The 25966-nt window shown below is 37.6% G+C and overlaps 1 protein-coding gene across 1 annotated transcript in view; it reads left to right on the top strand.

Moving 5' to 3' along the window:
• The first annotated feature begins 6420 nt into the window (after nucleotides 1–6420).
• The window catches only part of rxfp1 (relaxin family peptide receptor 1), a 67712-nt gene continuing 48166 nt past the window's right edge, over nucleotides 6421–25966 (top strand). The window contains exons 1-2 of the mRNA XM_062425636.1: nucleotides 6421–6463; nucleotides 13614–13751. Coding sequence (XP_062281620.1) covers nucleotides 6421–6463; nucleotides 13614–13751 — 181 coding nt within the window. The remainder of the gene's footprint in view (nucleotides 6464–13613; nucleotides 13752–25966) is intronic.

Below are 25966 nucleotides of genomic sequence, written 5' to 3'. Positions count from 1 at the left end.
TTTTCTGTGGACCACAACATCTAACCAACATCATTTCTCCTCATCTAAGAAATGTAACCCCCTCTATTAAACCACATGCAAAAAAACCTGCTGTCATTTTCGATTCAGGACTAAAATTAAACTAAAAATAAGCACATCAATAATAATAATGTAGTTAAATTAAGTTTCATGCAGCTTCGGATCATCTCTAAACTCAAATCATTTATTTGTACTACCGACCTGGAGAAAGTCAGTCATGCTTTCATATCATCCCGCCTTGATTACTGTAATTCATTATACTTTGGTATCCTGCAGTTTAGTTTATCCCATCTCCAAATCATTCAAAATTCTGCAGCAGAGTTCTCACAAAATCAAAAAAGAGGGATCACATTACTCCCATTCTCGCCTCCCTACACTGTTAAGTACAGAGTTGATTTTAAGTTACTAACAATTGTCTATAAGGCCTTGAATGGACGTGAACTTGTTCACCTTCTGTTCACCTTCTGGAGTAGCTGGCAGTCTTCACAGGGCATCGTAGCTCTAGATACAATCAGACTACTGTAAGAAATAATGATGTCAGTCTCACAAGTAGCAGACCACCACTGACACAGGGAAGAAGTGGAGTCTTGGAGAGATATGACCCAGTGAAAGTCTCTGCCAGCTAAGATTTTCTCTTGCTGCTCACAGCTGTATGGTGTCACTTGGCAGATGGTGCTCCACAATCAGTCTTCTCAGCAAGGATAAGAGATAGCCTATACTCCTCTCCCAGACAATTTTGACCAGGTGATTAAAACCGGCAAAACACTGGATGAAAAAGTCTGACAGAGGTACATACAGATGCTGACGCATTCACAGATAGACATTACGAGATGAATGACACAAGTACATAACATAATCTGACCAGGTCGGTTTTTTGTCAATAACAGTTAATTGGTTTCAACCATAAATAGAGCAGGCCATTGATTGTGTGTGATCAAGCTGTCAATTACATGTCTGCCTTCAGATGCAACCCTAAAACTATTTTACATAAAACTAAGAAATTACAAGAATAAACAGACATATAACATATTAGGCTATGTTTTCACCATGTATGTAAAATAAACTCAAAAAACAGTGCCAACAAAATTGGCTCATTGTTGAAAATAATTGCTGAGCTCTGACGTAAGCATTGTACGAAGTGGATGCAACGCTTATTTTGAAGTCCAAATAACCTAACAGACTTTGTCCACTGCTGCCTGCTTTCTGCAATGAATAAAAGTATTTTTTAGTAATTTTATCATGACATCACAAAACTACCCTGCAATGTTGGGGTATTATTTTTAGGCAATATTGCCTGCCGTACTCATAGGATGATTAAATAAATATCTTTGGGTTCTACATCATTGTGCTGTGAGACTGAAAAGAAACAAAGAGAGAACATATGAGCATGTTTCTGATGTTGTGCCTCCATATGTAGTGCAACATTGTTGTATTGTTCATCAATCCCCTTTGAATATGTATGACAATGACCTATCACCCCTATGTTTAGGGTTGGGTTAGCTAAAACTATTTGGTTTCAGTTAAGAAATGTTGTTGGCTTTTGCCTCTGAGAGACAACCACAGTCATTATTCTGACACCCACAAGAGTCCACGTGTCAGGAGACAAAAGTGAACATTTATTTTAAAAATGAAGAAAAGGACAAGTCTTGAGATTCCAGAGGAAAAAGAAAACTGAACTATAGTTTCTTATTAGACAAAATAGCCATTCATAACCATGGATACACTGAAGTTTAGTAGATATAATTTGATGGCTGATGTAGACAGTGTACAAACACAGTTCTCGTCTTCTCATCCCATGTCATTATTCCTGCATAAGTAGCAGCAGGCTGCTGCTGCCGCTGCTTGAAAAAACCATACATTTTTTGTATACTCCAGTATACTCCTTTGATTTAATTTGCAAAAGCATAGTAATTGTGTCTCTACAGAAGTAAGATGAGAATCCTCAATGAATGTTTCCTTTTCTTTTATTCATCATGAATATCCCTGAGGAGAAATTTCTCCTCACAGACTGCTGAATAGGAACAAGAGTAAGCCCATATAAATATAAATTCACAAATGTATGTATTGTCTTGTTTCTTTCAATTGTACCCAGCCGTGATTGAAGTTAGGATCCTCTAGCTGTTGAAAGCTGAGTGCAGTTCCAGATGAAAATGACGTGATTTGATTTAGTCATTCATGAGATTCATCCAGCTCAATAATCTGCCTCTCCATTTTTACATTCTAATGTTTCAGTTTCTCAGTTTATATTAGTTAGGCATAGGATGCTAAATGTATCCTGCCAAGAATCATTACCATATACAGTACAAAACTCTCTTGTGCAGAGCTCAACCAGATTAGCAGATCAAAATCTGCGGCTTTACACATTAGTACCACCCAAAATGCTTAGTGAATACATCCCTTAGTTGCCCTACATAAATGTCAGCTAAAGAAGAAAAGTATTTTCTAATTTCTGCTTTTTGGGTGACCCTCAACAGTCTGTATCTGCACATGGGTGGCAAACCCCTAACGTTATTGTTAGTGTCAATATTGATCCACGGACGGCCATCTAGAAATATGAGTGTGACTGAACTGCAACAGATCTTGATCAATACCGGTGATGATTTCTTTTTTTTCTTCAGTAGGTTACCATTGATCAGATTAGATGTGGCAGCCACCTGGAGTCCTGTCAAGGCTCATTTCCGGAGAAATTAGTTGTTCTTCTGTTATACAATATGGGGATCAACACTCTGAAAACATTATCTAATTTAACTGCCCAAAATCTGCCTTTTTGCCAGTGTTTTATTTTAGCACAGAATATAAAACATTTTGTTTCAGGGGTTCTTTGATTGGCAAGCTACATGAGAGGAGAGCTACAGCACTGTGGCAGTCTGCGGGAATCCAATTTTAGACAACCTGTGTTGATGGCACTCATTTTTATTTAGACTTTTTAGCTGTCTCCTTTTCTGAGCATTTCAACATACATACATGAATTAAATTATGTTCTAACTTGTCAGTTAGATATTGGTTAAATGACAGTTAAGGCCAGTGTCTGGCAGGTTACTTGAAAATTGCAATACATTAAGTGTGGCTTAATTTTAGTTTTGATGTCTTTTTTGTATCAGTGTCGGTTGTTTTGTATAGGTTCAGATAAAGAGTGCTTTATTAATCCCAAAGGGATATTAAAGTGTTACATTAATCAAAATACAAAAACAATGAGGTAGATAAACAACAATTTTAAAGGTTTTTTAAAATTAATTAATAATTTGCTTTTAAACACTTTTATTTATTTGGTATTATTTTATACCTGGGTTTTAGTAGTATTGTATATTTATGTTTAAGGTGTTGTAACAAATTATTCTTTGACTCTCTTTTTAGTGTCCAGACCAGCTGCATGGTTCCCCTTGTAGCTCTAAAGAAAACTTAGAAACCAACCCCCCCTTTACCCATCATTACATGAAGAGCAAATATAATTAACTAAGAACTTCTGTGGCATTTGTATCTCTAATTGTACAGCATTTTTGCCTGTGTAGGTGTAAAGAAAGCCTGTATTCACTCTTTAAACCAAGCTCACATGACCTGATTTATATATCTACATTGTATTATACACGTATATTACATATAACGTCTGTGCTAAGCAGGTAGTCTACAGCAATTCAATCAGAGCTTTTCGCTCTCAGTTAATGGTGTTGATGAGAGTCGTGAGACTGAACCAAACAGTAAAGCTGCATCCATAAAACCAAATCAATAAGTCGTCATGTCAGGTGATAATTATCTGCAGGTTACGTAATTAGGATGCAAACGGGTATCCAGGTACAGTTACAGAAAAAAAAGACGTAATCAAATTGCAGGTACATTTAATAAAAATGGGGATTACTAAACAGGGTTACACTTTTAAAGCACAGTTTACAATAAATAACGATATACCACCATGCACTGTAAAAGTCCCAAAAGTGAGCAGACCACAAATGAGTGGGCAAATTAACTCGCTGATCCACGATGGTGGGGATAGGGGATGATACCGCATGACGTTGTGCAGGCGCATGTCATTTGCGTGCACGTGAATTCAGACTCACATTGAACTTAACATTTTGGAAGGGGCGTTTCTTACGCCCTGTGGCCGTCCCAAAGAGTCTTATAAATGAGTTAAAAGAGAGCTTGAGTTTATGACAGCTTGTCGCCTACATTATTGCTCCCCTCCGATATGACTGTGTGTGCGTAACGTGTTCAAAGCTGACAGTGTCACTGGACGCCAAACACGTTAAATACTGAATGAGCCAAATAAAACTCGGACTCAGACATCACACAACCAGCAAGCCAGGCGCTGTTTCAAAAGAGGCTTTCCCTAAGAATGTTACAGCACCGTGAATTGCGCAGTATGCACCCGCTCTTTATTCCGTTTTATGGTACTAATCTGCAACTGAGAGCAACAAGCAGCTGTCTGTATGTCACAGCTGGCTGCAGCACTATACAGCAGCTTAAACGATGAGTGAGTCTCCAAACTAAGATAGAAGCTATGCGCAGTTACGCACGCGGTACAGGACCGGATCGATCAGGACTTGACGGTGATTAATGTTCTGTGTTCTGCTTTATATCTACACAGATCAGCTGTTACACACAGACTCAGGTATATAAGTGGGATTTATTATAATAAAGCAGAATTTATGGATGAACCCTGAGTCCCATCAGAGCTGTCAGGTTATTTTCAAGCCTTGAGAGAGAGAGAGAGAGAGAGAGAGAGAGAGAGAGAGAGAGAGAGAGAGAGAGAGAGAGAGAGAGAGAGAGAGAGAGAGAGAGAGAGCACAGTTAACACAAACCCTTGCATATTTAGTATTGAAGTAATCACAATGTAACGGAAAGTAATCAAGTTACATTACTTTCATTTTGCGATACCTGGATTATGTTACTAACTACATTTTTAACAGGTAACTAGGTAACTGTATCTGAATACATTTTTTAAATCCCAACCCTGATTATTTGTGGGTTCTTTACCATGAATGACTCCTTTCACAAGTAGTCATTTGATCTGTTATTAATATAGCAGTATTGATTGGTGCACATTTAAATTGTCAAGCATTCTTACATGTGTGTCTCACTTGCTTTAAAGATGACATAACATGGACATTTTTTTAAAGTCAGACAAACACCAACAATGGTCTATTGTGAACACTCAATAGTAGTCATATTTACTTACTTTTCCCTTTCTTTACATGAAACATAAACTCAATTTATATAAATTTAGCTCACATACATGTTCAAACATCAATAGGGGACACAACAACTGCAAACGGAACAACCTTAGCAACAAAAACTACAGACTTCAGTTCAATGAGGAAATAGAGGTATCTTTAGAAAGCACTCAGGCTGAAGTCATGGCCTTATTTAACATATACACCCACAATTATAACAGCATTATAAAAGCATTTTAGGTCTCCTTTAACAGACACAATGAAAGTGATAATAATAAAATAAACAATAAAACTTTCAGTCTAGACTTTAGGTAGATCTCAGAAGCTGGGATGCCAGCAAGAAAACTGTGCAGAGATAGTGTGTAAGGGTGGGAAAAGATAAGGCGAGCCAATAATCACTGGGAATCACATTTCAGGCATGAGTGACTGCCTGTCAGACCAAAGCCACTGCTTGCCAAGTATTTCATGTGAACACATACATAAACAGTGGCAAAGGAGAAGAAAACCTGACTGACAGCATCCCCTGGGCTTAATCTGTTGCTGATTACTTTGGAGATTTGAAATGTATAGAGCAGGGGAGAATCCTCTCAGGTAATCGTGCCTGGATTGTTTTGTTTTGTTTCCAAAGCTTCCCCAGGCAATTGAAGATAGTTTGCAATTCTCTTAAATGCGTCAGTGATCTGGACCCATAAAAAAACCCACAAACCCCCACCACCACATGGAAAGAGTGTTTTTTATAGTATCACCAGGGTTTATTCATTTTGTCTGACTACAACAAGCACCTAATGAATGGGAAAATCACAGTATTTGATAAACGGCATTTATCGGGTCAATCCCTTTTCTCCCCCCGTTGGAGTTTTTTTTTTCTTCTTCAGCACCCCAGATTAAATAACCCCGCCTCTTCTCCCTCCCTCCCCTTTTTGCGCGCTGCACCTGTGCTGCTCCCACTGCTGCTGCTCCTGCGGCAGATGATGGCAACTGAGTCTTTAGACAGCTCACTCCTCTCATCTGGCTGCACACCGAGTAAACCTCACAAAGCGGCTATAGGTCCTCCTCCTGCAGCCGCTCGACCGGCGTGTCTTCCCTGCACTGTCCTCGCGTTTTTCCACACAACAGCAGCACGGGAGCAAACTTTTGACGTCTTCTTTACGCACAGGTTCTCATTTTTTTTGGACAAACTGTCGAATTTATCGCTGCGTCTCATTCATAAATGTTAACAAGAACTTCAGGAGGTGCCATGCAAGTGTATGTGGCTGTCATCTTCGCTTATGGAGTGTCCGGTAAGTTCAGCAACTTCGCTTTCTGATATATTTATTGACTCTCATTCTGGCGCACGTTGTTTTTTGTTTTGTTATTTTGATCAATCAAATCAATACTGATTGTACAAAGTGTTTTAAGAAGTCGCCTTTTTCCCCAGAAGTATCCTTGAGGTGCTACCAAGCAGTTATCTTTTTTTCTTTTCTGCACCGATGACTAAAAAGAAGAGAAGGTTATTCAGATGATACATTTTAGGCTGTGGAACATTTGAGACGCTTTGTGCCGAAGGAGATGGCACTGTATCAGAGGGATATCAAACAACAGGCTTAATATTATTTTCAAATATATATTCGGCAAAGCCTATTGTTTTGAAAAAAAACAGGGAGCTATAGCTTTTGCCACACACTGTGCAATAGCTCCCCAGATATTGTTAAATGGTCTGGAAGGAAACACATTGCAATCAGTGGGAGGTACCTCACAAGATGTGTGTTTATCTGATATGAGACATCTTCAGTTATAGATTTTAACTGTGAAACCCTGTTTTAAAACATGTACATCATTCCTTTTTTCACACTTGTTCACATATTACTTAATGTCTTTCCCCTCCCTTGTATTTTGTATGTTCTGTGGATTAGGGATTATATCTTCTTCCATTGAAGCTTTCCCCAAGAGCCATTGCATTGTAGGGGTAGTGGAATTCTGCCTCCATCATTACTGTAACAGCAAATGTGTGGGCTGTGAAGTCACTGTCCAATAGGTCTGTGTGTATTCTGTGTGAAAAGCAACATTTTAATGAATTTCCTTTTAATAGCGCATATATCAAGCAAGGAATCTTTTATTTAGTGTTTACATCTTTTGTAGCTGTAAAGCAACAAATGGTCATGCTGACGTTTAAATCTGTGAGCATACGATATGAAGGACATTAGTTCAAATGCTAAGCAGAGTCACTGCAAATTCACAATTGACTAGAAACAGTTTGAATCACTGGAATCGGTGTATTCTATACATCTTGAATGACACTTGTACTCTTTACTCCTTCTGTAGTTTGGTTTAATTTAGTGCATAGTGCTGTTTCTCGAAGTTTAATACATTCATGCATATGTAGTCATGATACTGAAAGGCAATAGTCAAGACATGGTTATGTTACGTAACGGTTTACGCATAACCAGTGTTATAAAAATGTTTAATATTCATGGCTAACCTTGAGGGCAATAACATGTTCCTATGAGGACAATAAAGTACATCAGAATAGTTTTTTTTTTTCTTCCCATGATGCTTTTGGATTTGGAATCAAAGAATGAGAAGCTATTTCCTCTTATGCAGACACACAACATTCATGAATTCCAGCAATCAGCTGGCCAACAGCTGTAGTCTTTGCAGTGTGATCAAGTGCAACTTTTAACAAAGGACAGAAAGCATTTGTCTGTCAGTAATTGGCCCTGAAACACAAAACTGCTGGCCTAAAAGCTTCAGCGGCTGTCAACTTGGTCTGTTAGGGCTTGTAAACTGAGCAAAATGACACTTCCGAGTTTAGCCATTCATTAGAAATATTAGTCACTTTTTTAATGTCTTTTTCTTTCTTTCTTATTACTTATTGTAGTTGTTTTGACTACAGTCCTCTAAACTGCATATTGAGGTCTGTTGAGGTCATTACATTCACTGCCTGGAAAACACATAATCACTGAACTGAAAATGCAGTGCAACAAATAATTAAAGAAATACAAGAAACATTAACACAGCATAACATGTTGTGAATATGCTGCACAAAGTGATTTGCACTGTATGGGTAGCACATGCTTTTAATATTAATTTTGGAATGCATTTACAATGAAATTTCCACTGCTGAACAGTTATATGGAGATCTAAGACTTTTTAAAAAATGTTTTGTTGTGTTTTTAGCCTTTATAGCGTTTTACAGCTTTTGGGCCTGATATCGATAATGATATTAGGGAGTAAAATAATTCTGATATTGATAAATCGGCTGATAAAAACAATTTTTTTGCAATGATCCCTCAGATATGGTTATTAAAAATTGTGACTAAGATATGTAATAACTTTATTGTATAAAATAACATCAGGGCACTGAAACGGTTAATATCAGTGGGAATTTAATAATTTTTAAATAACTATTCAAAAAAACAATCAAATACACTTAAAATGCTGCCCATAATATCTTAAAAATATATTTGATTCAACTGAAAGCACCATACTGTACAACTGCTTGTAGACTAGGTATTTTTACCTTTTTATAATTAAGTTATAGTTGTTGCTTCTTAATACTCATACCCATAAAAACATGAGACACTTTCTGGTGTTTGATTATTTTGTAAACACATAATAAGTAGTTCTTGCTGTGATGGAATTCCTGGCTGAAATAATCTATCATGGTGCTGTAGGGGTTGGCATTGTGCATAGCAGATATTAGAAGATGTCTGGTTTTTAAAAGAATAGATATTTGCCAGGAATTTACTAGTTTATACTCCAGGGTTTATACTCCAGGGTGGTAATTGTTTTAGAATACAGACCTCGTAAAATATTCCTCCATCTGGCTTGGAGACAGAATAGCCTTGGTGTTGCTCATTTGTAGGACTCACGTCAGGTGGGACTTTCTATAGTTAAGTGCCAGCACTTTAAAGACTCCCCATTGTAAATGTGATATAAAACTTAAGAAGAGCCAATAATGGATGAAGATATCCTGTGCTTAAAATTACATTTTATAAGAATGGATTGCACCTCTGAGCATCAAGTAGCCTCTGCTTAGAAAAATAACAACTTACTGCAAAAAATATACCAAATGTATAATTTACAGGTAATTTTAAACCTTTGTTTGACCTTCGTTACACATCATTTCAGAAGTCTCATCATACTTCAAATTTTTTGTTTCTTGCTTTTCATTTAATTTCATTTTCTGCATTTCACATAATGTCAAGATGTCAACATTTAGCTTTCATTCATACCTGACCAGATTGTTTGAAACCTCTGTATTCCAGCTAATTATTATTTTTCATTACTGAATCTGCCAATTATTTTCTCAGTCAATCCATTAATTGGTTTGTCTTTAAAATTACAGAAATGTTGACAAATGGTGATCCCAATTTCCCAGAGCCCAAGGTGACAAAGTGCTTGTTTTGTCCAACCAATAGTCCAAACCCCAAAGATATTCAGTATATCAAAAAAGACAAAGAAAATCATCACAGTTGAAAAGATGACAGACACCATTCACGCTTAGATTCACAGCTACGGGCAAATTTTGAATTGCCAATCAACTTAAACTACAGGTTTTTGGTCTGTGAAGATGAGATCTGAGAATTCAATTTGTCGTTAAACAAGAAAAACGTTTTCTCAGGCATTGACACAAGTGGCTGTAAATTGTTTTCTCATGCTCCTTGTGTAAAATGAATGATACAAAAGTCACGCAAGTATAGCTGTAAGGGCTGATGCTGTTTTTTTTTTTTTTTAATTTGTAAATTTAGCTTAGTGACTCATTCTTGCTGCTTGCAGTTTTTTTTAATTGCACCACCTATAAATACTGTACCACCTACTTTAGGTTGGCAGTAAACTGAAGTTCAGTATTTCCCCAACAAATGATAAATTAAGTGAAATAATGGTTCTAAATCTTTTTTCTTTTTTTAAGGTTTATTTTGGGCTTTTCTGCCTATATTTATACAGTAATTGGCAGAGAGGCCGACAGGAAACAGGGAGAGAGAGATAGGGGAATGACCTGCAGCACAGGTCCCTGGCCGGATTCGAACCAGGGACTATGCGTCATGCACTCCAAGCTCTAAATCTTAAGCAAATGCATTCACTATGTCCTTGGACACCTGAGACAAAACAAAAGCAGTGTCATTATAATAAAGTTGGCACAGCTTTCTCATTTTTTCAGTTTCTGATCTATGGTGCTTCAAGGCATGGACGATCATGTCCAGTGTTAATTATGTAATACCTCGGCAGCACTTTGAATCTCATTAGCTTCCTGCTGGGACATAAGTTAAAAATGACCTGTTCACCACATAGTAACATGATGAATCAACTTAAATTAATGTGGGCAACATGTCACCTGACTACACCACATTATGGATTATTAGGGCTGCGTAAGGTGTATGTTTTTCCTCTGTGATGGATTTCTACTTAAATCACTGATTCTTTAAAATGGTGGGTCATGTAAAAAGTCTGGTCTCTGATTCTAAGGGGCCAACACATAGATCCAGTGTTTGTTTTTCATGTTTTAGCCAATCAAAACTGTAATACTACTGTATTACTGGAATTATATCACGACAACTTCACATTGTATTATGTCACCAATGTCTGAACAGTTATTCTCAGGAATAACAAAATGCACCCAGGAGCATGAGGCACATCACCAATAGCTTTTGTTTTTCTTTTCTTTTTTGAATATAATGGTGAGGCTTAACTTCTTTGACAGTGTTTGGTGTTTTTTTTGCAGTGAATGGGATGTTAAGACTGGGTGACATAATTTGAAATACCAATGTAAATGCCACTGAATCTGTGATTTTTATTGCACAGAATTTGTGGGACTGTGCAAGAAATGTCATATATTTACAGGTTGTTAAGGGTTGGATTATGGTATAAAAATACAGGTATTTGATATGTACAGAATGTCATCTACTTAGTATAAACAACAGAACAGTACGCCCTGTACAGGATAGGTAAACCAGCATTTCCACTTTACATTTCATCTTGTATTTTACTACAGACAGAAAGTTTAGACCTTCAAATTACAGATCGATACTCTGAGTAGTAGTAATGAGATATTCAAATTATTGCTTTAATGTAATACATTTTTATAAGTTGCATTTACTGAAACAACATGGTGTACCCCAAGCTCTTTATGCCAACTCCTAAGACCACTTCTTGTAGTTTGAAAGCCAGATACATCTGTGTAAATTGCTGATTTTAGTTTATTTTTCACAAAATAACTGCAATATACTATATAAACATAATGCACCTATCAAAACTGTGGTTACAAATTACTTCAAGGATGAAGACTGAGAATGCATTAAGAAAAAGTTACCTTTAGTTATTAATGAGTGGTAAAGAAATCTGAGAGGCCTCATTGGGACATAATGGCATGATAAATTGTACAGTTCCAGTCTGTTATCTGTCTCATAGATGATGAGGAGTATCATAAATTATATCCTTTTTTTGTAATTCGGATGCCAGTATAAATCTAATGTGTTATCTGCAGCTGGCTTATCATCTGCTTGTCTATTGTATTTAGAACCAGTGCCATGATAAGGCAGACTCCCTGTGGCACATTAATTAGGAATTTCAATAATCAAGGCAGGAGGAGATGAGGAAATGAATCATTTTCTCTTTCAGCTTGCATCTCATACAGAGTCTGTTTTGCGTTTGTCCGCCTCTACTGTTTGTTCAATGTCTCTGCATAATTTAGACTCTGAAGGTAAAATACAATAGCCCTATAAGACTGTTGACTGAAGAAGCATAGCAGCTTAGCATGGATCACAGAAAGAAGTCAGCAGGCGGCAGGCACTTTTCCTGTCGGGCCCTGATCATATGGAATAACCTCCCTGATGTCAGGCAATCCAAGTCTGTTGAGTCTATGGATGTGCATGAGCCCATTTGTTCATGGTCGACTAACTGGTGGGGATAGGTGACGACTAACCGAATATTCGCTGCATGCCGACATTGACGAGGGCTAAATAGAAACAACGTAAACAACGCTGAGCTGATCATTTACAATCATGTTAGCAATGAGAGACTTAACGTTAGTTTTCTCACTGCGACTTTCGTCACACTTTCGAGGAACTGTTACAAATGTTGATGTATCAGTTAAGTGATTACCGTTAGGTCCGTCTCCCTCAGTCAGTAGTTTTTCCACCCTGGACTTTTGTGTGGCTTCGTCTGCATCATGTTCCCTCTGTTCAGCTAGCCGGCAGGCTAACATACAACCAGGTCAAAGTAGCCAAGGGCAGGAGTTAAAAAATTCCCTCTATGTCACGTTCTACTTGAAGGTGTAGGTGGTTTACAAAAACTTAGACATCCCCCTAGTGGTTGAAAGTGAAAATTGTTCTCCAGTAGCTGTTAATAAACCCTTCATACTGGGCTACACAGCTCAACTTTTGATTCAAGTTTTTCAAAGAAAAACTTAAAGACCACAGCACAAAGGTCGCCATTAGACCCTGCAAATGATTATTAGACTATTCAGTTTCTAGATGGGTCCTTTAAATCTAAATCTAAAAACTCATCTTTTTGCCTTAACCTACAGTTAGTTGGCTGAAATGGAGTACTTCATGACCTAAGATTATTGATTATTCCAACTGTTCTCATTGTATCTCTCTAAACTTGTTTCTTTCTTTCACAAGCACGTGTGTCCCAGCTATGTGTGCCCCTCTCTCTCCTCTCCCTCTTTTTTCCCATTTTCTTTTCCTGTCCGCTGGTCCAGCCCCCATCCTGGAACCGCTCTGCCTCCCTGGCTGTCAGTGCCATTTCCTGTCCTCATTTCTTTTTTTCTCTGAATGATGTCTTTATCTTTCGTTCTCTTCTCCTGTGAATACTGTCTTTTCTTGTCTCTTTTCCCATGTATGTGAATGGTGTGATGTGAGTCACCCCTGTGTGCATGTGTAGTCTGTCCCCCTGCCACATGTCTATGTTGATGGATGTCACATGGCTCAGTTCCTATTCTGTTCTGGTGGCACCTGGAACCTGCTTGGCATCCTATTCATCATATTCTTCACATATACATCTTAATTTTGTTATCCTGTTCAAGACTGCATTCTATAAATTCTGTGATGTACACACATCTATTGCACATCTGTCCATCCTGGTAGAGGGATACCTCCTCTGTTGCTCTTCCTGAGGGTTTCTTCCATCTTTTCCCACTCAAGAGATGTTACTTACTGCGTTGCTGGATGTTGTATTGCTGTACATGCTGTAAAGCCCTCTGAGACAATTTTGTGATTGAGGCTCTTGGGCTATACAAAATAAAAATGATTGTCTTGATTTGGCAGAAAACACATCAGCAGTTCCCCAAAGCACTGATGGAGCCCATTTATGATGTGTGTTTGGACAAATGAACACAAAAGACTGCACATGTGTTGTGAGATCTTTACAAGACAACATGTCTCAGATAAAGATGACTGACGAAATTGTAAATTCATAATAATATGCTTAAATTTTCTTCTTTGTTTACAGCACTCAATATCACAGAGGAAAAGGCGATATGTCCCCTTGGATATTTTCCTTGTGGCAACCTGACCGTATGCCTCCCTCAGCTCCTGCATTGCAATGGCATTGATGACTGTGGAAATCAAGCAGATGAGGAGAACTGTGGTGAGTCATTGTTGTACTAATTAACTTATAATGTACTTGACACTTAGGCCAAACACTAGAGTTTCCATACATAATTCCACACATTGTATTTCCCCCTTAACAAGACAGCATATCGCACTAAATAAAAGAACATATATTTGAAAAAAATGGGTGCTATTGGTGGAGTTTTACACTGCTTGCTTCCTGCTCAGTCCTGCAATAAGCTCATTTATTTCTATGTTGGCTTTATGGTGTGGTGGCCAATTTTGTGAACCCATTCCTGTCCTACACTCGCACTCAATGCTGGATGGTAAATGGGCTGCATTTATATCGCAAATTTGTATTCCTTTGACCACACAAAGTGCTGTACACTACTGCCAGCATTCACCAATTCACACACACATTTATGCACTGATGTCACTGAAGTTTTAATGATCATTCATACATAAACTCACATATTGAGGGCACAGCCTTCGGGAACACTTTGGGGTTCAGTATCTTGCCCAAGGACACTTGGACATGTAGCTTGGAGAAGCCGGGGATCAAACCACCAATCTTCTGATTAGTGAACCACCTGCTCTAGCCACAACTATTCCAACATATACAGAAATGTTCCCTGCAAGTCAAATTCAAGATTCAAGCTGTATGCATAAACAGTCATCCATTCTGTAGCTTTTGTTGCTACGGTTGTTGAATGTGTTATTGGCATTGTTCACTCTCATATTTCAATCCAATTTTGACTTGAACGGATGTATTTGAGAAGTTGACATTTAGGGTAAAGAACAAGAAAAACCAGTTAACTCCCACCATTATAGTTTGTTGCATGGTTTGTTGACGTAGCCTCTGGAGCTGGCATAAATTTCCCCAAGGGCAGCTTCTGAGAGTTGGCCAATCAGAAAAGGCTGAGCTTCTCAGGAGGAGGGCTTTTAAAGAGACAGTAGCTACAACAGTCTGTTTCAGATAGTCTGAACTAAAGGGCTGCATGAAGGATCAGTATGAGTAACGTGGAATTTTTTCAACTATAAATCCTGCAAAGATATTCCAGCAGAGCCACAGATTGAAATTGTAGACCCGTAAATTTGATCTAAACTGTTGATTGGGATACAAATGTTAATCGGGTTGAACCGATCAAGATGCTCATAATTAATTAGGCTCAGAGTTGAAGGCTGCAAGTGTAGGCATAATAGAGTTTCCATCCTCTACAAAATCCTGCTCATGTTTTGCACAGCTGACACAGCGTTGGTACCTTCATTAATTATTGAACTCTTTTGACACAGCACCATAGTTTAATAGGAACTGACCTTCTTTACACATGGCTGCTCTAAAAGCTATTCAAAAACACATTTTTACTTTAAGCTAATCTCCATTTTGGAGATGTAGTGACCAGAAAACACTTTTGTCATTGACTATAAGAACTAGTGATTTCATGGTGTTGGATGAATGTAAAAATGTTTTTTCCATCATTTTTATTACATAATGAAATGTACAGTTGTGCATGACTGAAAGGGATTTGAAGAGTCAGTAACAATATAGTTATTAAAACAATTGTAATTGTAATTGTATGAGAGGTAACTCGAAAATGGTAACTTGGAGACACCTCACTTCTACTGATCCACAGCTCTAGTTCGACTGATCTCCTGAGTTTGTCTTACTTTTAGTTAGTTTTTTTTCTGGCGCTCAACACAAAATTGTAGTACTTATTTTGTACTACTTATGTACTCTTACTCAAGTAGAATATTTTTACATAGTGGTATACCCACAGTTATACCAACTTAGGTAAATGATCTGCATACAGTACTCCCTCCACCACTGGACTTACATTCATCGGTTGGACATAGATATGACTCCAAATGAATGCAAATGTTGCCCTGGATCTGCTGGATGTGTAAATAAGTTGTTTACCATATCAATTGTGTAAGGTGATAATATGGAAATGTGTTTACATCTTGTTGTGCTGTCATGTGTCTAGTACCAACATATAAATTATGAAGGATTACAGATATAACCCTTTTAGTCATGTTGTCATAAAACCTAGCCTAACCTTGCACTTTCAATATCCAGAAAAGAGGTAATGTCTCACAGTGCAAAATGCTTTAATCATAATACTGTTTTGGTAGTTCCTTTTTGGTTTGAGAATGAGGCTGAACTGATTTCCCCTCACAGCATGTCTTTCGTCACTGAGCACATGAACATTTGAGCTGTACTTCTGTTTTCACTCCAGTCATGTCAAACATTTATCAATCAGTTACAGACTACTGTTTTAAAAAGTAAAGCCTTTACAATATTTAAAAGCTTACTTATCTTAGGAAATATTAAAATGATAATTGAATGATTCATAACTGACAGGTTAGATCAAATATCTACGAGCATGTCTTAAAAAGAGTGATTTAATGGTGATTCACAGTAGGTACTAAGCAACAAAGTTATACTTTGAACGTTTTCCACATTAGCAAAGAGGATATTCACACTGAATTGTAACTCCAGACCTTTTGGATATTACGCTTGAGGAACACTTTGCTCACCATGGAGTCTGTCACTGATCTTTATCCTCCTTGGATAGTTAGATTGTGACTCCCCTTTAAAGCATCCCTGAGTAACTCATAAAAAGTAATAGTATAAAGTCCCAATTCACTGTGGATAAGTGTTATGGTTAAACAAACATCAGTCTCTTTAGTAGAGGTTCTGCAAAGTATTTTTCAGATGTCTTGAAATTCCCAAAGCTGCAGGCATGAAATAAGATGAATGTTTTTTGTCTCTGTCTTTCAAGCAGGCAAATCCGTCAAACTACATTCTGGTTTCTGAATGAGCCAGCAGACTTGAAGAGGGAGGACATTATTCTGTAATTATGGGCTTTCCACAGAAAAGTCTAATGGTCTCTTGATTCCATTAATTTTAGGGTGTTTCAAAGATTTAAACTCCTGCTGAAAATAGCTGCCTGCCTCAGGGGTGTGAAAAGCAAAAAATGGTTGTCCCACTTGAAGACTGTGATCAGTGGCATACTTACATACAAGACTTTAGTCAAGGCACGTTTATTTGTATAGCACATTTCAGCAACAAGGACATTCATAGTGCTTTACATAACACATTAAAAACATTGAGACAAAGTACATTAGAAACAAACCATAACATGACTTTTGAATTTAATCAAAAACAGTCATCAAAGAGCTAAGGTAATAGAAAACAAAAATGAGCTCAAATAGAATAATACAGGTATGAAACACAAGAATAAAGTTGCAGTGCACTGTAACAATTGAATAATTATTTGATTTAATAAAAAGCAGTGGCAATCATAAATGCCTTCATCCTTGATGTTAAATTAACTGAGAATTGTAGCAGACAGGCAGTTTTCTGGGAGTTATGATCAGAATGAAAACTGAACGTTGAGTCTTGACTCTGGGAACAGAAAGCAGACCTCTCCGAGATGAACTGAAAGTCTGGATTGTTCATAATGTAGCAGAACAGACATGTATTTTGGCCCTTAACCACTCAGTGCTTTATAAATCAATAGTTGTATTTTAAAATCAATTATTTGACAGACAGGAAGCCAATGTAAAGTCCTGAGAGCTGGAGTGATGTGATCCACTTTCTTAGTGGTCTTAGTGTGGACTTGAGCAGCAGCGTTCTGAATCACTTGCAGCTATATGATTTCTTTTTTTTGGGGGGGGGCAAATCCTGCCGAGTCCTAAGTCCTTTAAGCCTTGATATATTCTTAAGGTGTTAGTAGGCTGACTCTGTAATTGTCTTAATGCGACTGTTGTAATTCAGGTCTGAGTCCATGACTACACCAAGATTTCTGGCTTAGTTTGTGGTTTTTAACATTATCGATTGAAGCTGGGCACTGACTTTTAATTGTTCTTCCTTGGCTGCATAAACGATCACTAGAGCTTTATCTTTGTTTAATTGAAGACATTTTGTGCACATCAAAATGTTTCAATGCATTTACTCAAAGCTTGCATTGGACCAGAGTCCCCTGGTGTTATGGTTATGTAAATCTGTGTGTCATCTGTATATTTATGATAACATATGATGATGTTTTCCATAATCTGAGCGGGTGGGAGCATGTGCATGTTGAACAGATGAGGCCCCAGGACAGAGCCTTGGGAATTACCTGTAGATACAAAGTAGTCCCTGTCACTTAAGTAGAAATCAAACAGATTTAGTACTGTGCCAGAAAATCCAACCAAGTTTTCTAGTCGGTGTTGTAACATGTTGTGGTCAGCTGTTTCCAACGCAGCACTGCGATTCAGTAATACTCAGACTGAAATTCTGCCATTGTCTGTGTTTAAGTGGGTGTCATTGAAGAATTTAACAAGCGCAGTCTCAGTGCCTAGGGTCCTATAACTGTTGATTAGTGAGGTGTCTAGATTGTTCTTTTTTAAGAGTGGTTTCATGACGGCAGTTTTTGGGGCCTGTGAGAAGATACCTGAGAGAAGAGATGTGTTGACAATTTGCGGAAGATCTGATATCATGCAATATAAAAGCATTTTCGAAAAAAAAAACAACCTGTTGGCAGAATATCAAGACAGTAGGAGGAGGATTTCAGATGTTGTATAATTTCCTCCAGGTTTTTATGGTTGATCGAATAAAATTGTGTCATGGTATTTAAATTGAATAAAAGTGGACACAGGGACAACACATACCCTGTACCTGGTATAAAGGCACTAGTGAAGAAGGGGGCAAATTCATTATAAGTAGAAGTTCAGAGACTAATGACACAAGAGGGTTTGTCATCCTGTTGATAATGGCAAACAAGACATGTGCATAATTGTTTTTGGTGAGGTCAATGAAGGACCACCTTGCATTTTTCAGCACAAAATTATGAATGCAAATTATCTGTTTATAGATAATGAACCCAGAGCTTTGTTTTTTTGCCACCTATGTTCAGCTTTTCAATGCTCACTTTTTTTCTATTCTGACCAACGTGGCATTTCTCTATGGAGATGTTTTCTTACCAGTGACAATTTTCACTTTAGTGTACGCAAAGGCATCGATAACAAATAATAATACATGATCTACAAGCTCAATGACAGGATGAGAGAGAGAGAGAAGAGAAAGCCTGACTAAATATTTCACTGGTGTTTTCAGTGATATAACATTTTGTCATTACTTCTGTTTGAACATTTGTTTTCACGGAGATAGTGCTCTCAAAGAAAATACAGAAATGATGAGAGAGAAAAACATCAGTCACCAAAGCCTTGGAAATGTTCGGACATTTGGAGGTAATTAAGTCCACAGTGTGTCTCATGTTGTGTGTGAGCTCTGTCACATGCTGAGTCAGTCCATAGTTATCAAGAATAAAACACCGTTATTTGGTCCTTCTGTCCTGGGGGATGTCAACATGGATGTTAAAATCAACAAGAATAAATACACACTCAAAGCTGATACAGATTATAGACAGCAGTTCAGCAAAGTCATCAAAACAATTGCACTGTATTTAGATGTTTAAGAACATGCACTCTTCACCCTTAAACATTAAGTTGGGAGGGGTTGACACGAAAAAAACAGCTGCACTGCAATATTGGTCTAACCAAGATTTAATTAAAAAGATAAAATCAATACTGCTCTTGATAACACAATGATTGATTCAAAATATTTTTCCTGCCAGACACCTGACGTTTAATTAAGCAAGATTTAGTGTGTTAAAGTGTGTTATATTCAGGTGGTCTGATGTCACTTAATGTCCACACACTAATAAGTATACAGAGAAAAGCAGTTGAGAGCAATGTCCTGATTTTTTTTGTTATGTGGTTCTGAAAATAATTTAAACCTTTCTCTTTTTTGGGATATACAATTGTATTCTAAAAAACAAGAATGTAAGTTGCACAGAATCTTGCTCCAGAAGTTGCTGATTCTGTCAGGTCGTGTCCACATGGAGAAAGCAGAGATTTCTTCTGTCATTTTTCCAACTTTTAAGCTGTAATTAACAACTTTTTTTTCCTGCACAGAATAATGGAGTGAACTGTACGCATCCATGAGTTTTCACTGTAACTTAAAGAGTAGATGTAGGTGTGTTTGTAACTAAAAGAGTTGTACAGTAAGAAAAAGGTTAAAGTAAGACCTTGACACTTTCTGGTAACCTTCATATTTATATATAAAAGGGGTAGTCACCGTAAAATAATTCCCTTACAATTGTATACAATTCAATTTTGTGGCCCTGAAATGATTGCCGTGGAGCAAGAGGTTTTTATCCTTTTTTTTATTTTTATTGAACTCGTTTCTTATACAGTTAGTTCTTCCTGTCATTCCTATTGTACCCACTAAAAGCCTGTATGAAATGATTGTGGCTGTTTTGTGTTTCAAGATAGAAAATGTGAAAATATGTTTCATTTATCAGAAATACAAGTTTAACTATTTTAATAGTCAACATTAACAAAGCTAAATTCCTGAGTACAAATATGCTGATAGGTTAGGGTTAGGGTTAGGGTTAGTCATGTTTAATATCTGACTGGGTTGAAAATAATCAAAATCAAATAAAACATTTGTGTTGATGTATTTCTTACCCATTGAGCAGCAAAGCGGTGCTCCTTCAACATGGGTCGTTTTGGAAATCTCCAGTTATTGTGACCAAAATGCATAGCTTGGTTTGTGTAGCTTGGTAAATTTGACCAGCAATCGGGAATGCTAAATTTTTTTTTTTTTAAGATTGATGTGAGCAGCCAAGTGCCCCAATAATGATACATTTTGAAGGGAATGAGTTGGAAAAAAATATAATTACATAGTACAATCATTTTAATCAAAAATGTGGAAAAATAAATTAAAATGATTGTTTTTTTTTTGTTTTGAAGAAAAGCAAAAGTCCCCTGCAAAAATATTTTAATTACAATGGACTAGTGTCCAATTGTCCCTTCTTGTCCTGATTCTACATTTTTCAACACAGAGTTTAGAAAAAAATTAAAGTTTCTGTGATCTGATGACCAGTGGATATGACGGAATATGTTAGTCTATAAATCTTCATTTTTCACCGTGCATTGGAACAGATTACTTGCAATCTCCGTTAATCTGACAATGCATGAAGTTGTGTACTGCACATTTTCAGACCAATGACAAAAAACTGAAAATACTTGAAAGCAGCACTCCAGTTATGATATTAAAAATAACTTCTCTTTTTCTACCCTATTTTCCTCATCCTTCCGGTGCATAAGCAAGAAGACAAGCTGATATCATTTTAACACAGCAGTGGTTGTAGTAGAAATTGTCTATATTTATGTTATGTTGTATTTCTTCTATGAAGCACTTGAAGCACTGTTTCTATTCTTGAAAGGTGCTATATAACTAAAGTTACTTACTTAAATTTAATCTTACACAGTAACTTGGCAGCAGTTCTTCATATTGGACCTTGAAGAGTATTACCCCTGATACCTGGCATGTCAGCATAATAAATGTGGTATATATAAAGTTAGGTTACAGAGCTCTTCAAATTAAAACCTGATACCTTGATCTTATTACAATAGCTTCATAAACAAGAAAGTTAATGTATCAGCATTGCCAAGTAGGCTGACAGGCAACTGAGTCAATCCTGGCTCACTATGTACCGACAACGTCACAAGGAAAAAGAAAAAGAAAAAACAAAACAAAGTAATGACTCATCTGCTTTAAAAGACATAAAAATACTCCCACCTTTCTGCATCACATCAGAACTGCTTCATTAAAATAAAAAAGTCATTAAAATAACTCCTACACTGTACTTTATACTTCATATTGTACATACGTAAAGGCATATGACTCAACAGCTGTCTTTGGATAATCTTGACTCCTGCTGTATGCACTACGATATTTTGCTGGCTTTCAACTATTAAATATCTGAAAGTGAAATGACCTGGAGGTTTATGCACAAGCAAGAAGAATGAGAGAGAGCTGTCAAATATGAGAATAAATGTTTTTAAATTTAAACACCGTAAAAATGTATTGCAGAAAGATTGAACATTTCAGTTGTATTTTCTTTGTTTGTTTTTTAAGTCACCTCAGTGGAAAAATAAACGCATGCTTTCGAGATCTACACCAGCACTTAAAGGTAGAGTCAATAACGGGAAAGATTTGTTCAGTATACTTTTTGTCAAATACAGTAAATATCCCCTCATGGTCCACTACCTGTCCATTTTGTGTGTGTGCTGAAAAAAAATTGGGTGTTCATACACACCTGTGTTCTGTAAATAGGTATGTAAACATAGTGGCTCGGAGAAAGCCACACAACAGTATTCCAGCAAATCAGCAGGAGTTGTTTGTGCTTTTGCACTGGACAGGGAGAGGTCATCAGAACAGCTGTCTGTGTGAGGACATGACACTCTCCCGTCTCCAGTCCCTGTTGAATGATGGGGCAGACAGAGCCTGTTGCCAATTCACATAGAAAGTGATTTCTCACTGAGCAGATATGCTTGCATTTTATTAAATGTGTCAATCCACATTGAATCCCAGACGGACCCCACCTCAGTCTATTTCTGTGGTGTTTAATGAAGCATAATCTCAGCAGGCAGCTGTTTAACTCACACAAATATCCTGCTGTATATGTGTTTTGATCTTATTTACCGTATCAATGAATCAATAAATATAAACACAGACAGGCAAACAATTTTGGTTGAGCAAATTTGTGCTGACATTCAACATGGTGAATGCAGTTTGGCTGGCCGCTTTTTTCTCTGCTGTTGACAGACGGCTGCTTCTGTGGACAGAGACGCTGAATGTGCATTGAATGAGAAGTGGGGAGGCGAAGAATGTGGATGGACTGTTGTGCTCACATAAAGCCTCTTATTTTTCTGCTTGTGATTATGTATGAGAGAATCAGAAGTAACTCTACAGCTGACACTTCGTTCTGGATTCTGCCATATTACTCTTTTGGTCGTTGTCTTGGCAATGTGCAACCATGAATTTTGAGGGCTTTTTAAGGAGCACGAAGGGAGAGTCGGAGCTGGATTGGTGCATGTCACTTGAAGGGAACGTTAAATGTCTATTGAGTGTGTTAGTGTTGTCTGACTGGACTTGAATGTTTTTGAGTAGACATACTGTAGGCGGATGATTATTTCCTAGCTTTCATTAAGAGCATAAAAAAGGATAGTTTCTTTATGATCTTTCTCAGTTACCAGTAGTAGCTGCTTTCATAATAATGTAAACAGACTTTCACCACACAACAAACAAGCTGAACATACTGAAAATAAAAATGGAACATTTTATATTACAGCAAAGTCAGGCTGAAGACTTTTAACCTTGTCATCAGTGTGCCTTGCATTACCCATTTCAATCAGGAGAGACCAGAGATGAAGTAAAATAATGTTTATTATGTAGATGATTTTTGAATCGAAGGACGTAAGTCCTGAGCATCAGCATGATAGATCCCCCCATGAGTCCAGACACTGGTGGTGGTGGCTGATGACTTCGATCAATCAATCTCGGGCCAAATCACAACAAGTCATCTTAAGGCTGAGACTGATCGGGCTGAAGAAGTTGAAGTGTTGCTTTGAGGAATCTGAAGACTGGGTGGTGATGGGGAGGTGGTGGGTTGCACAAAACAGCATCAAAAGAGCACCTGAGCAGAGAGGGAGAACATTTAAATAGACAGCTGCAATATGATAGGCAGACAATGAAGGTGTGTCACCGTGCTATTGGTTAGACTTGACCAGGTGATGTGAACAGCTGATGTGTCAATTGATGCTCCAGAAATAACAGCAAGGTAAATATTAGCTTTGACAGAGATCAGGATGAGCTGTAAGAAGGATCAGGATTACTAAAGAATGAGAAATAAAAAGAATGAGCATACAAAAAGGTGGTCTTCCCGTCTGAACTTTTGCTAAGCTTCATTTTGGTGTGTATTGCTCCTGTAGAAAGCCATTTATCAAAGGAAACCTGCAGTCTGGTAGTCATGTTGCTCTTTAAGTGGAGTTTGGTAAAGGAACAAACATTTATGTGTATGCAGCATCCTTCCTTTGTAACTTTTGTGAGCTTCAAGCAACTAAAACCTTTTCCCAAAGCCCATTAAAATTTCAAATAGTTTGCTTGAGGATACACTATTGGTATAAATGGCTACAGCTCCAACTGTGGAAAAGAACTTGCTCCAACAGGACAACATCTACTGATCTGACCTCTACATTCCCCATGTAGAGGTCAAGAGTCAATCCCCATAGATCTGTTGCAGCAGAAAATTATGTAAACCTTATGCCTGGTACAAAAAAACAGCTTTGGTCTCTATAGCCTATTTCCCCATTCATGACAGTTGTATGGAGGGTGAATTTGAACTCACCCATTTATTATTAAATTATTTAGGTTAAAGTTATACATTTTTAAGGGGGTGGCCACTTTGAGTGACAGGTGCTTGGTTGGGTAACCTAGATTCACAGACTACAGGTGTAGTTGTAACTGTCACTGTTCCAGTGTGTTTTCAGGTCATGTTCAAAGCTTTTTGTTTTGGATGTTAAAATTTAGGATTAATATTAGCCTATCATGGTTAACCATAGACTTTAAATACAATGTGTTAACCAAGCTAGCAGCTAGTATTGGGGTCAGCTTCACCCTCTACTCCAACTTCTGGCTTCAAAGAGTCCACAAACCAATGGCTGGCGTTACGGTGGCTATGTCCATTTTTTTCTGGTGTTTTATTCTATGGCTGTCACTGGTAAAATTTTGCTTCACCCAAGCAAAGCAGTTCTCCTTTGAGTATTGTTAGCAGTAGATTGGTGTCATCTTTCACACGATTGGCTCTTTTGCCAGTCCAAACTTGATTTGAAATATCATATTTTTCTGACTCATTGCATGACCATTATTTAAAGCGTAACAGCTGTTCAGTCACTGTGATGTCGCCCTCAGGTTTTTTTGCATGAAATTACTAGCAGGAGTTTGTAGCAATATTTTATCCTACAAAGAAACAGATTAACAGCTCGCACAGTACAGAGCTCCAACATCCATTTATAATTTATTGCACCAAGATGACGTTTTGAACACTACTGCTCTTAATCAGATGAGGAGAAACTTCCCATTCCTCATCTCTGAAAGTCAACAAATCATGAGCTTATTCCTGGCACTTTCCTTATTGAAAATACATTAACATACTTGTGGTGATAAAAGTAGCCCTGTGCCCCAGCTGTTTCCTCCCATTATGTTGCTGAGCTTCAGCAGCCGTGCAGTTTCAGATTAGCTGTAGCACAATCATACTAGGTGAACTATTTATTGTATTTTAGTAACAACATTTCACATTTGTTATCCTCTCAGTTCCATCCCCTGGCTGGTGAATGTGCCATCCTTCCACTTGCATTTGGTCTTAACCCTTGAGGCGAGTTGCAGTCGTACAGAACTTATGAACTGAGAGATATCTGAAATGGATCTGCTAAAAACAAAAAAACTGGGTGATTACAGGTTGAGACATAAACCTTTACGGACAACGACACCCGGTACTTCAGATATGGACACAGTATTGGCTGATAGTGCTGCACAACCTGTGGAAATAATTGCCAGAAATCTTCTCAATACTCATTATTTCTACAGCAAAAGGCTCTCCCAAACTGCTAAGATGGGTGGTGGGAAAGAGATAGAAAAAAGGCAATGCATGTACAATACATCTCATGGGCACAGGTGCATAAACTGCCTGAGCAACAGAAAACTTTTTATAAAGAACTGCTGCAACAGAAAGAAAACATTTTCAAAGTTTGTGTGCACAAGAATTGATTCCATTTTGAAAGAGCTACAGGAATAAAAAGTCAGCATCCAATTTAAACAAAATGAGGTAGATGACTGAAAGCTGCCAGTACCAGTCTGTCATCAAAGTGTAAATCAAATGAAGCTGACATGCACAAACTGGCAGACTCAGTGATTGTAATGGATACCAAAGTGTCTTGATGGTCAGTCCAGGCATCACAATGTGATTATTGATTGTGTCCCTGAGACTGAGAGTGAAAAACGGTCAGAATCAGAGGAGAAAATGGTGACATATTTCAAATAAACTGGACCTCGATCATCCCCACACCTTAGGGATAGATTTAGTTCGACAAGCTGGAAAAGGTCTAAAGCAGCAGATGGCATCCCTGATAGACCTCGACCTGTAATGGTGAAATGTCTAAGGCTAAAGGACAGAGACAGATATTTTTGGCATTACAAAAGAAAGCTGAAAGGATCAAACATTTTCATATCCTGATTCAGTTTGGCAGAGGAGAAAGGAGCCAGAAAAAGAAGGAACATTGCTTTTTTATGGTATGACAAAGGTATCATCCACAGACAGCATTAAATCCAAAGAAAGGGAACTTTAACATGTGGAAATA

This window comes from Scomber scombrus, chromosome 9 (assembly GCF_963691925.1).
Source record: "Scomber scombrus chromosome 9, fScoSco1.1, whole genome shotgun sequence".
Taxonomy (NCBI): Eukaryota; Metazoa; Chordata; class Actinopteri; order Scombriformes; family Scombridae; genus Scomber; species Scomber scombrus.
Note: the sequence above shows the minus strand (reverse complement) of the source record. Positions and strands in the feature narration are given on the sequence as shown.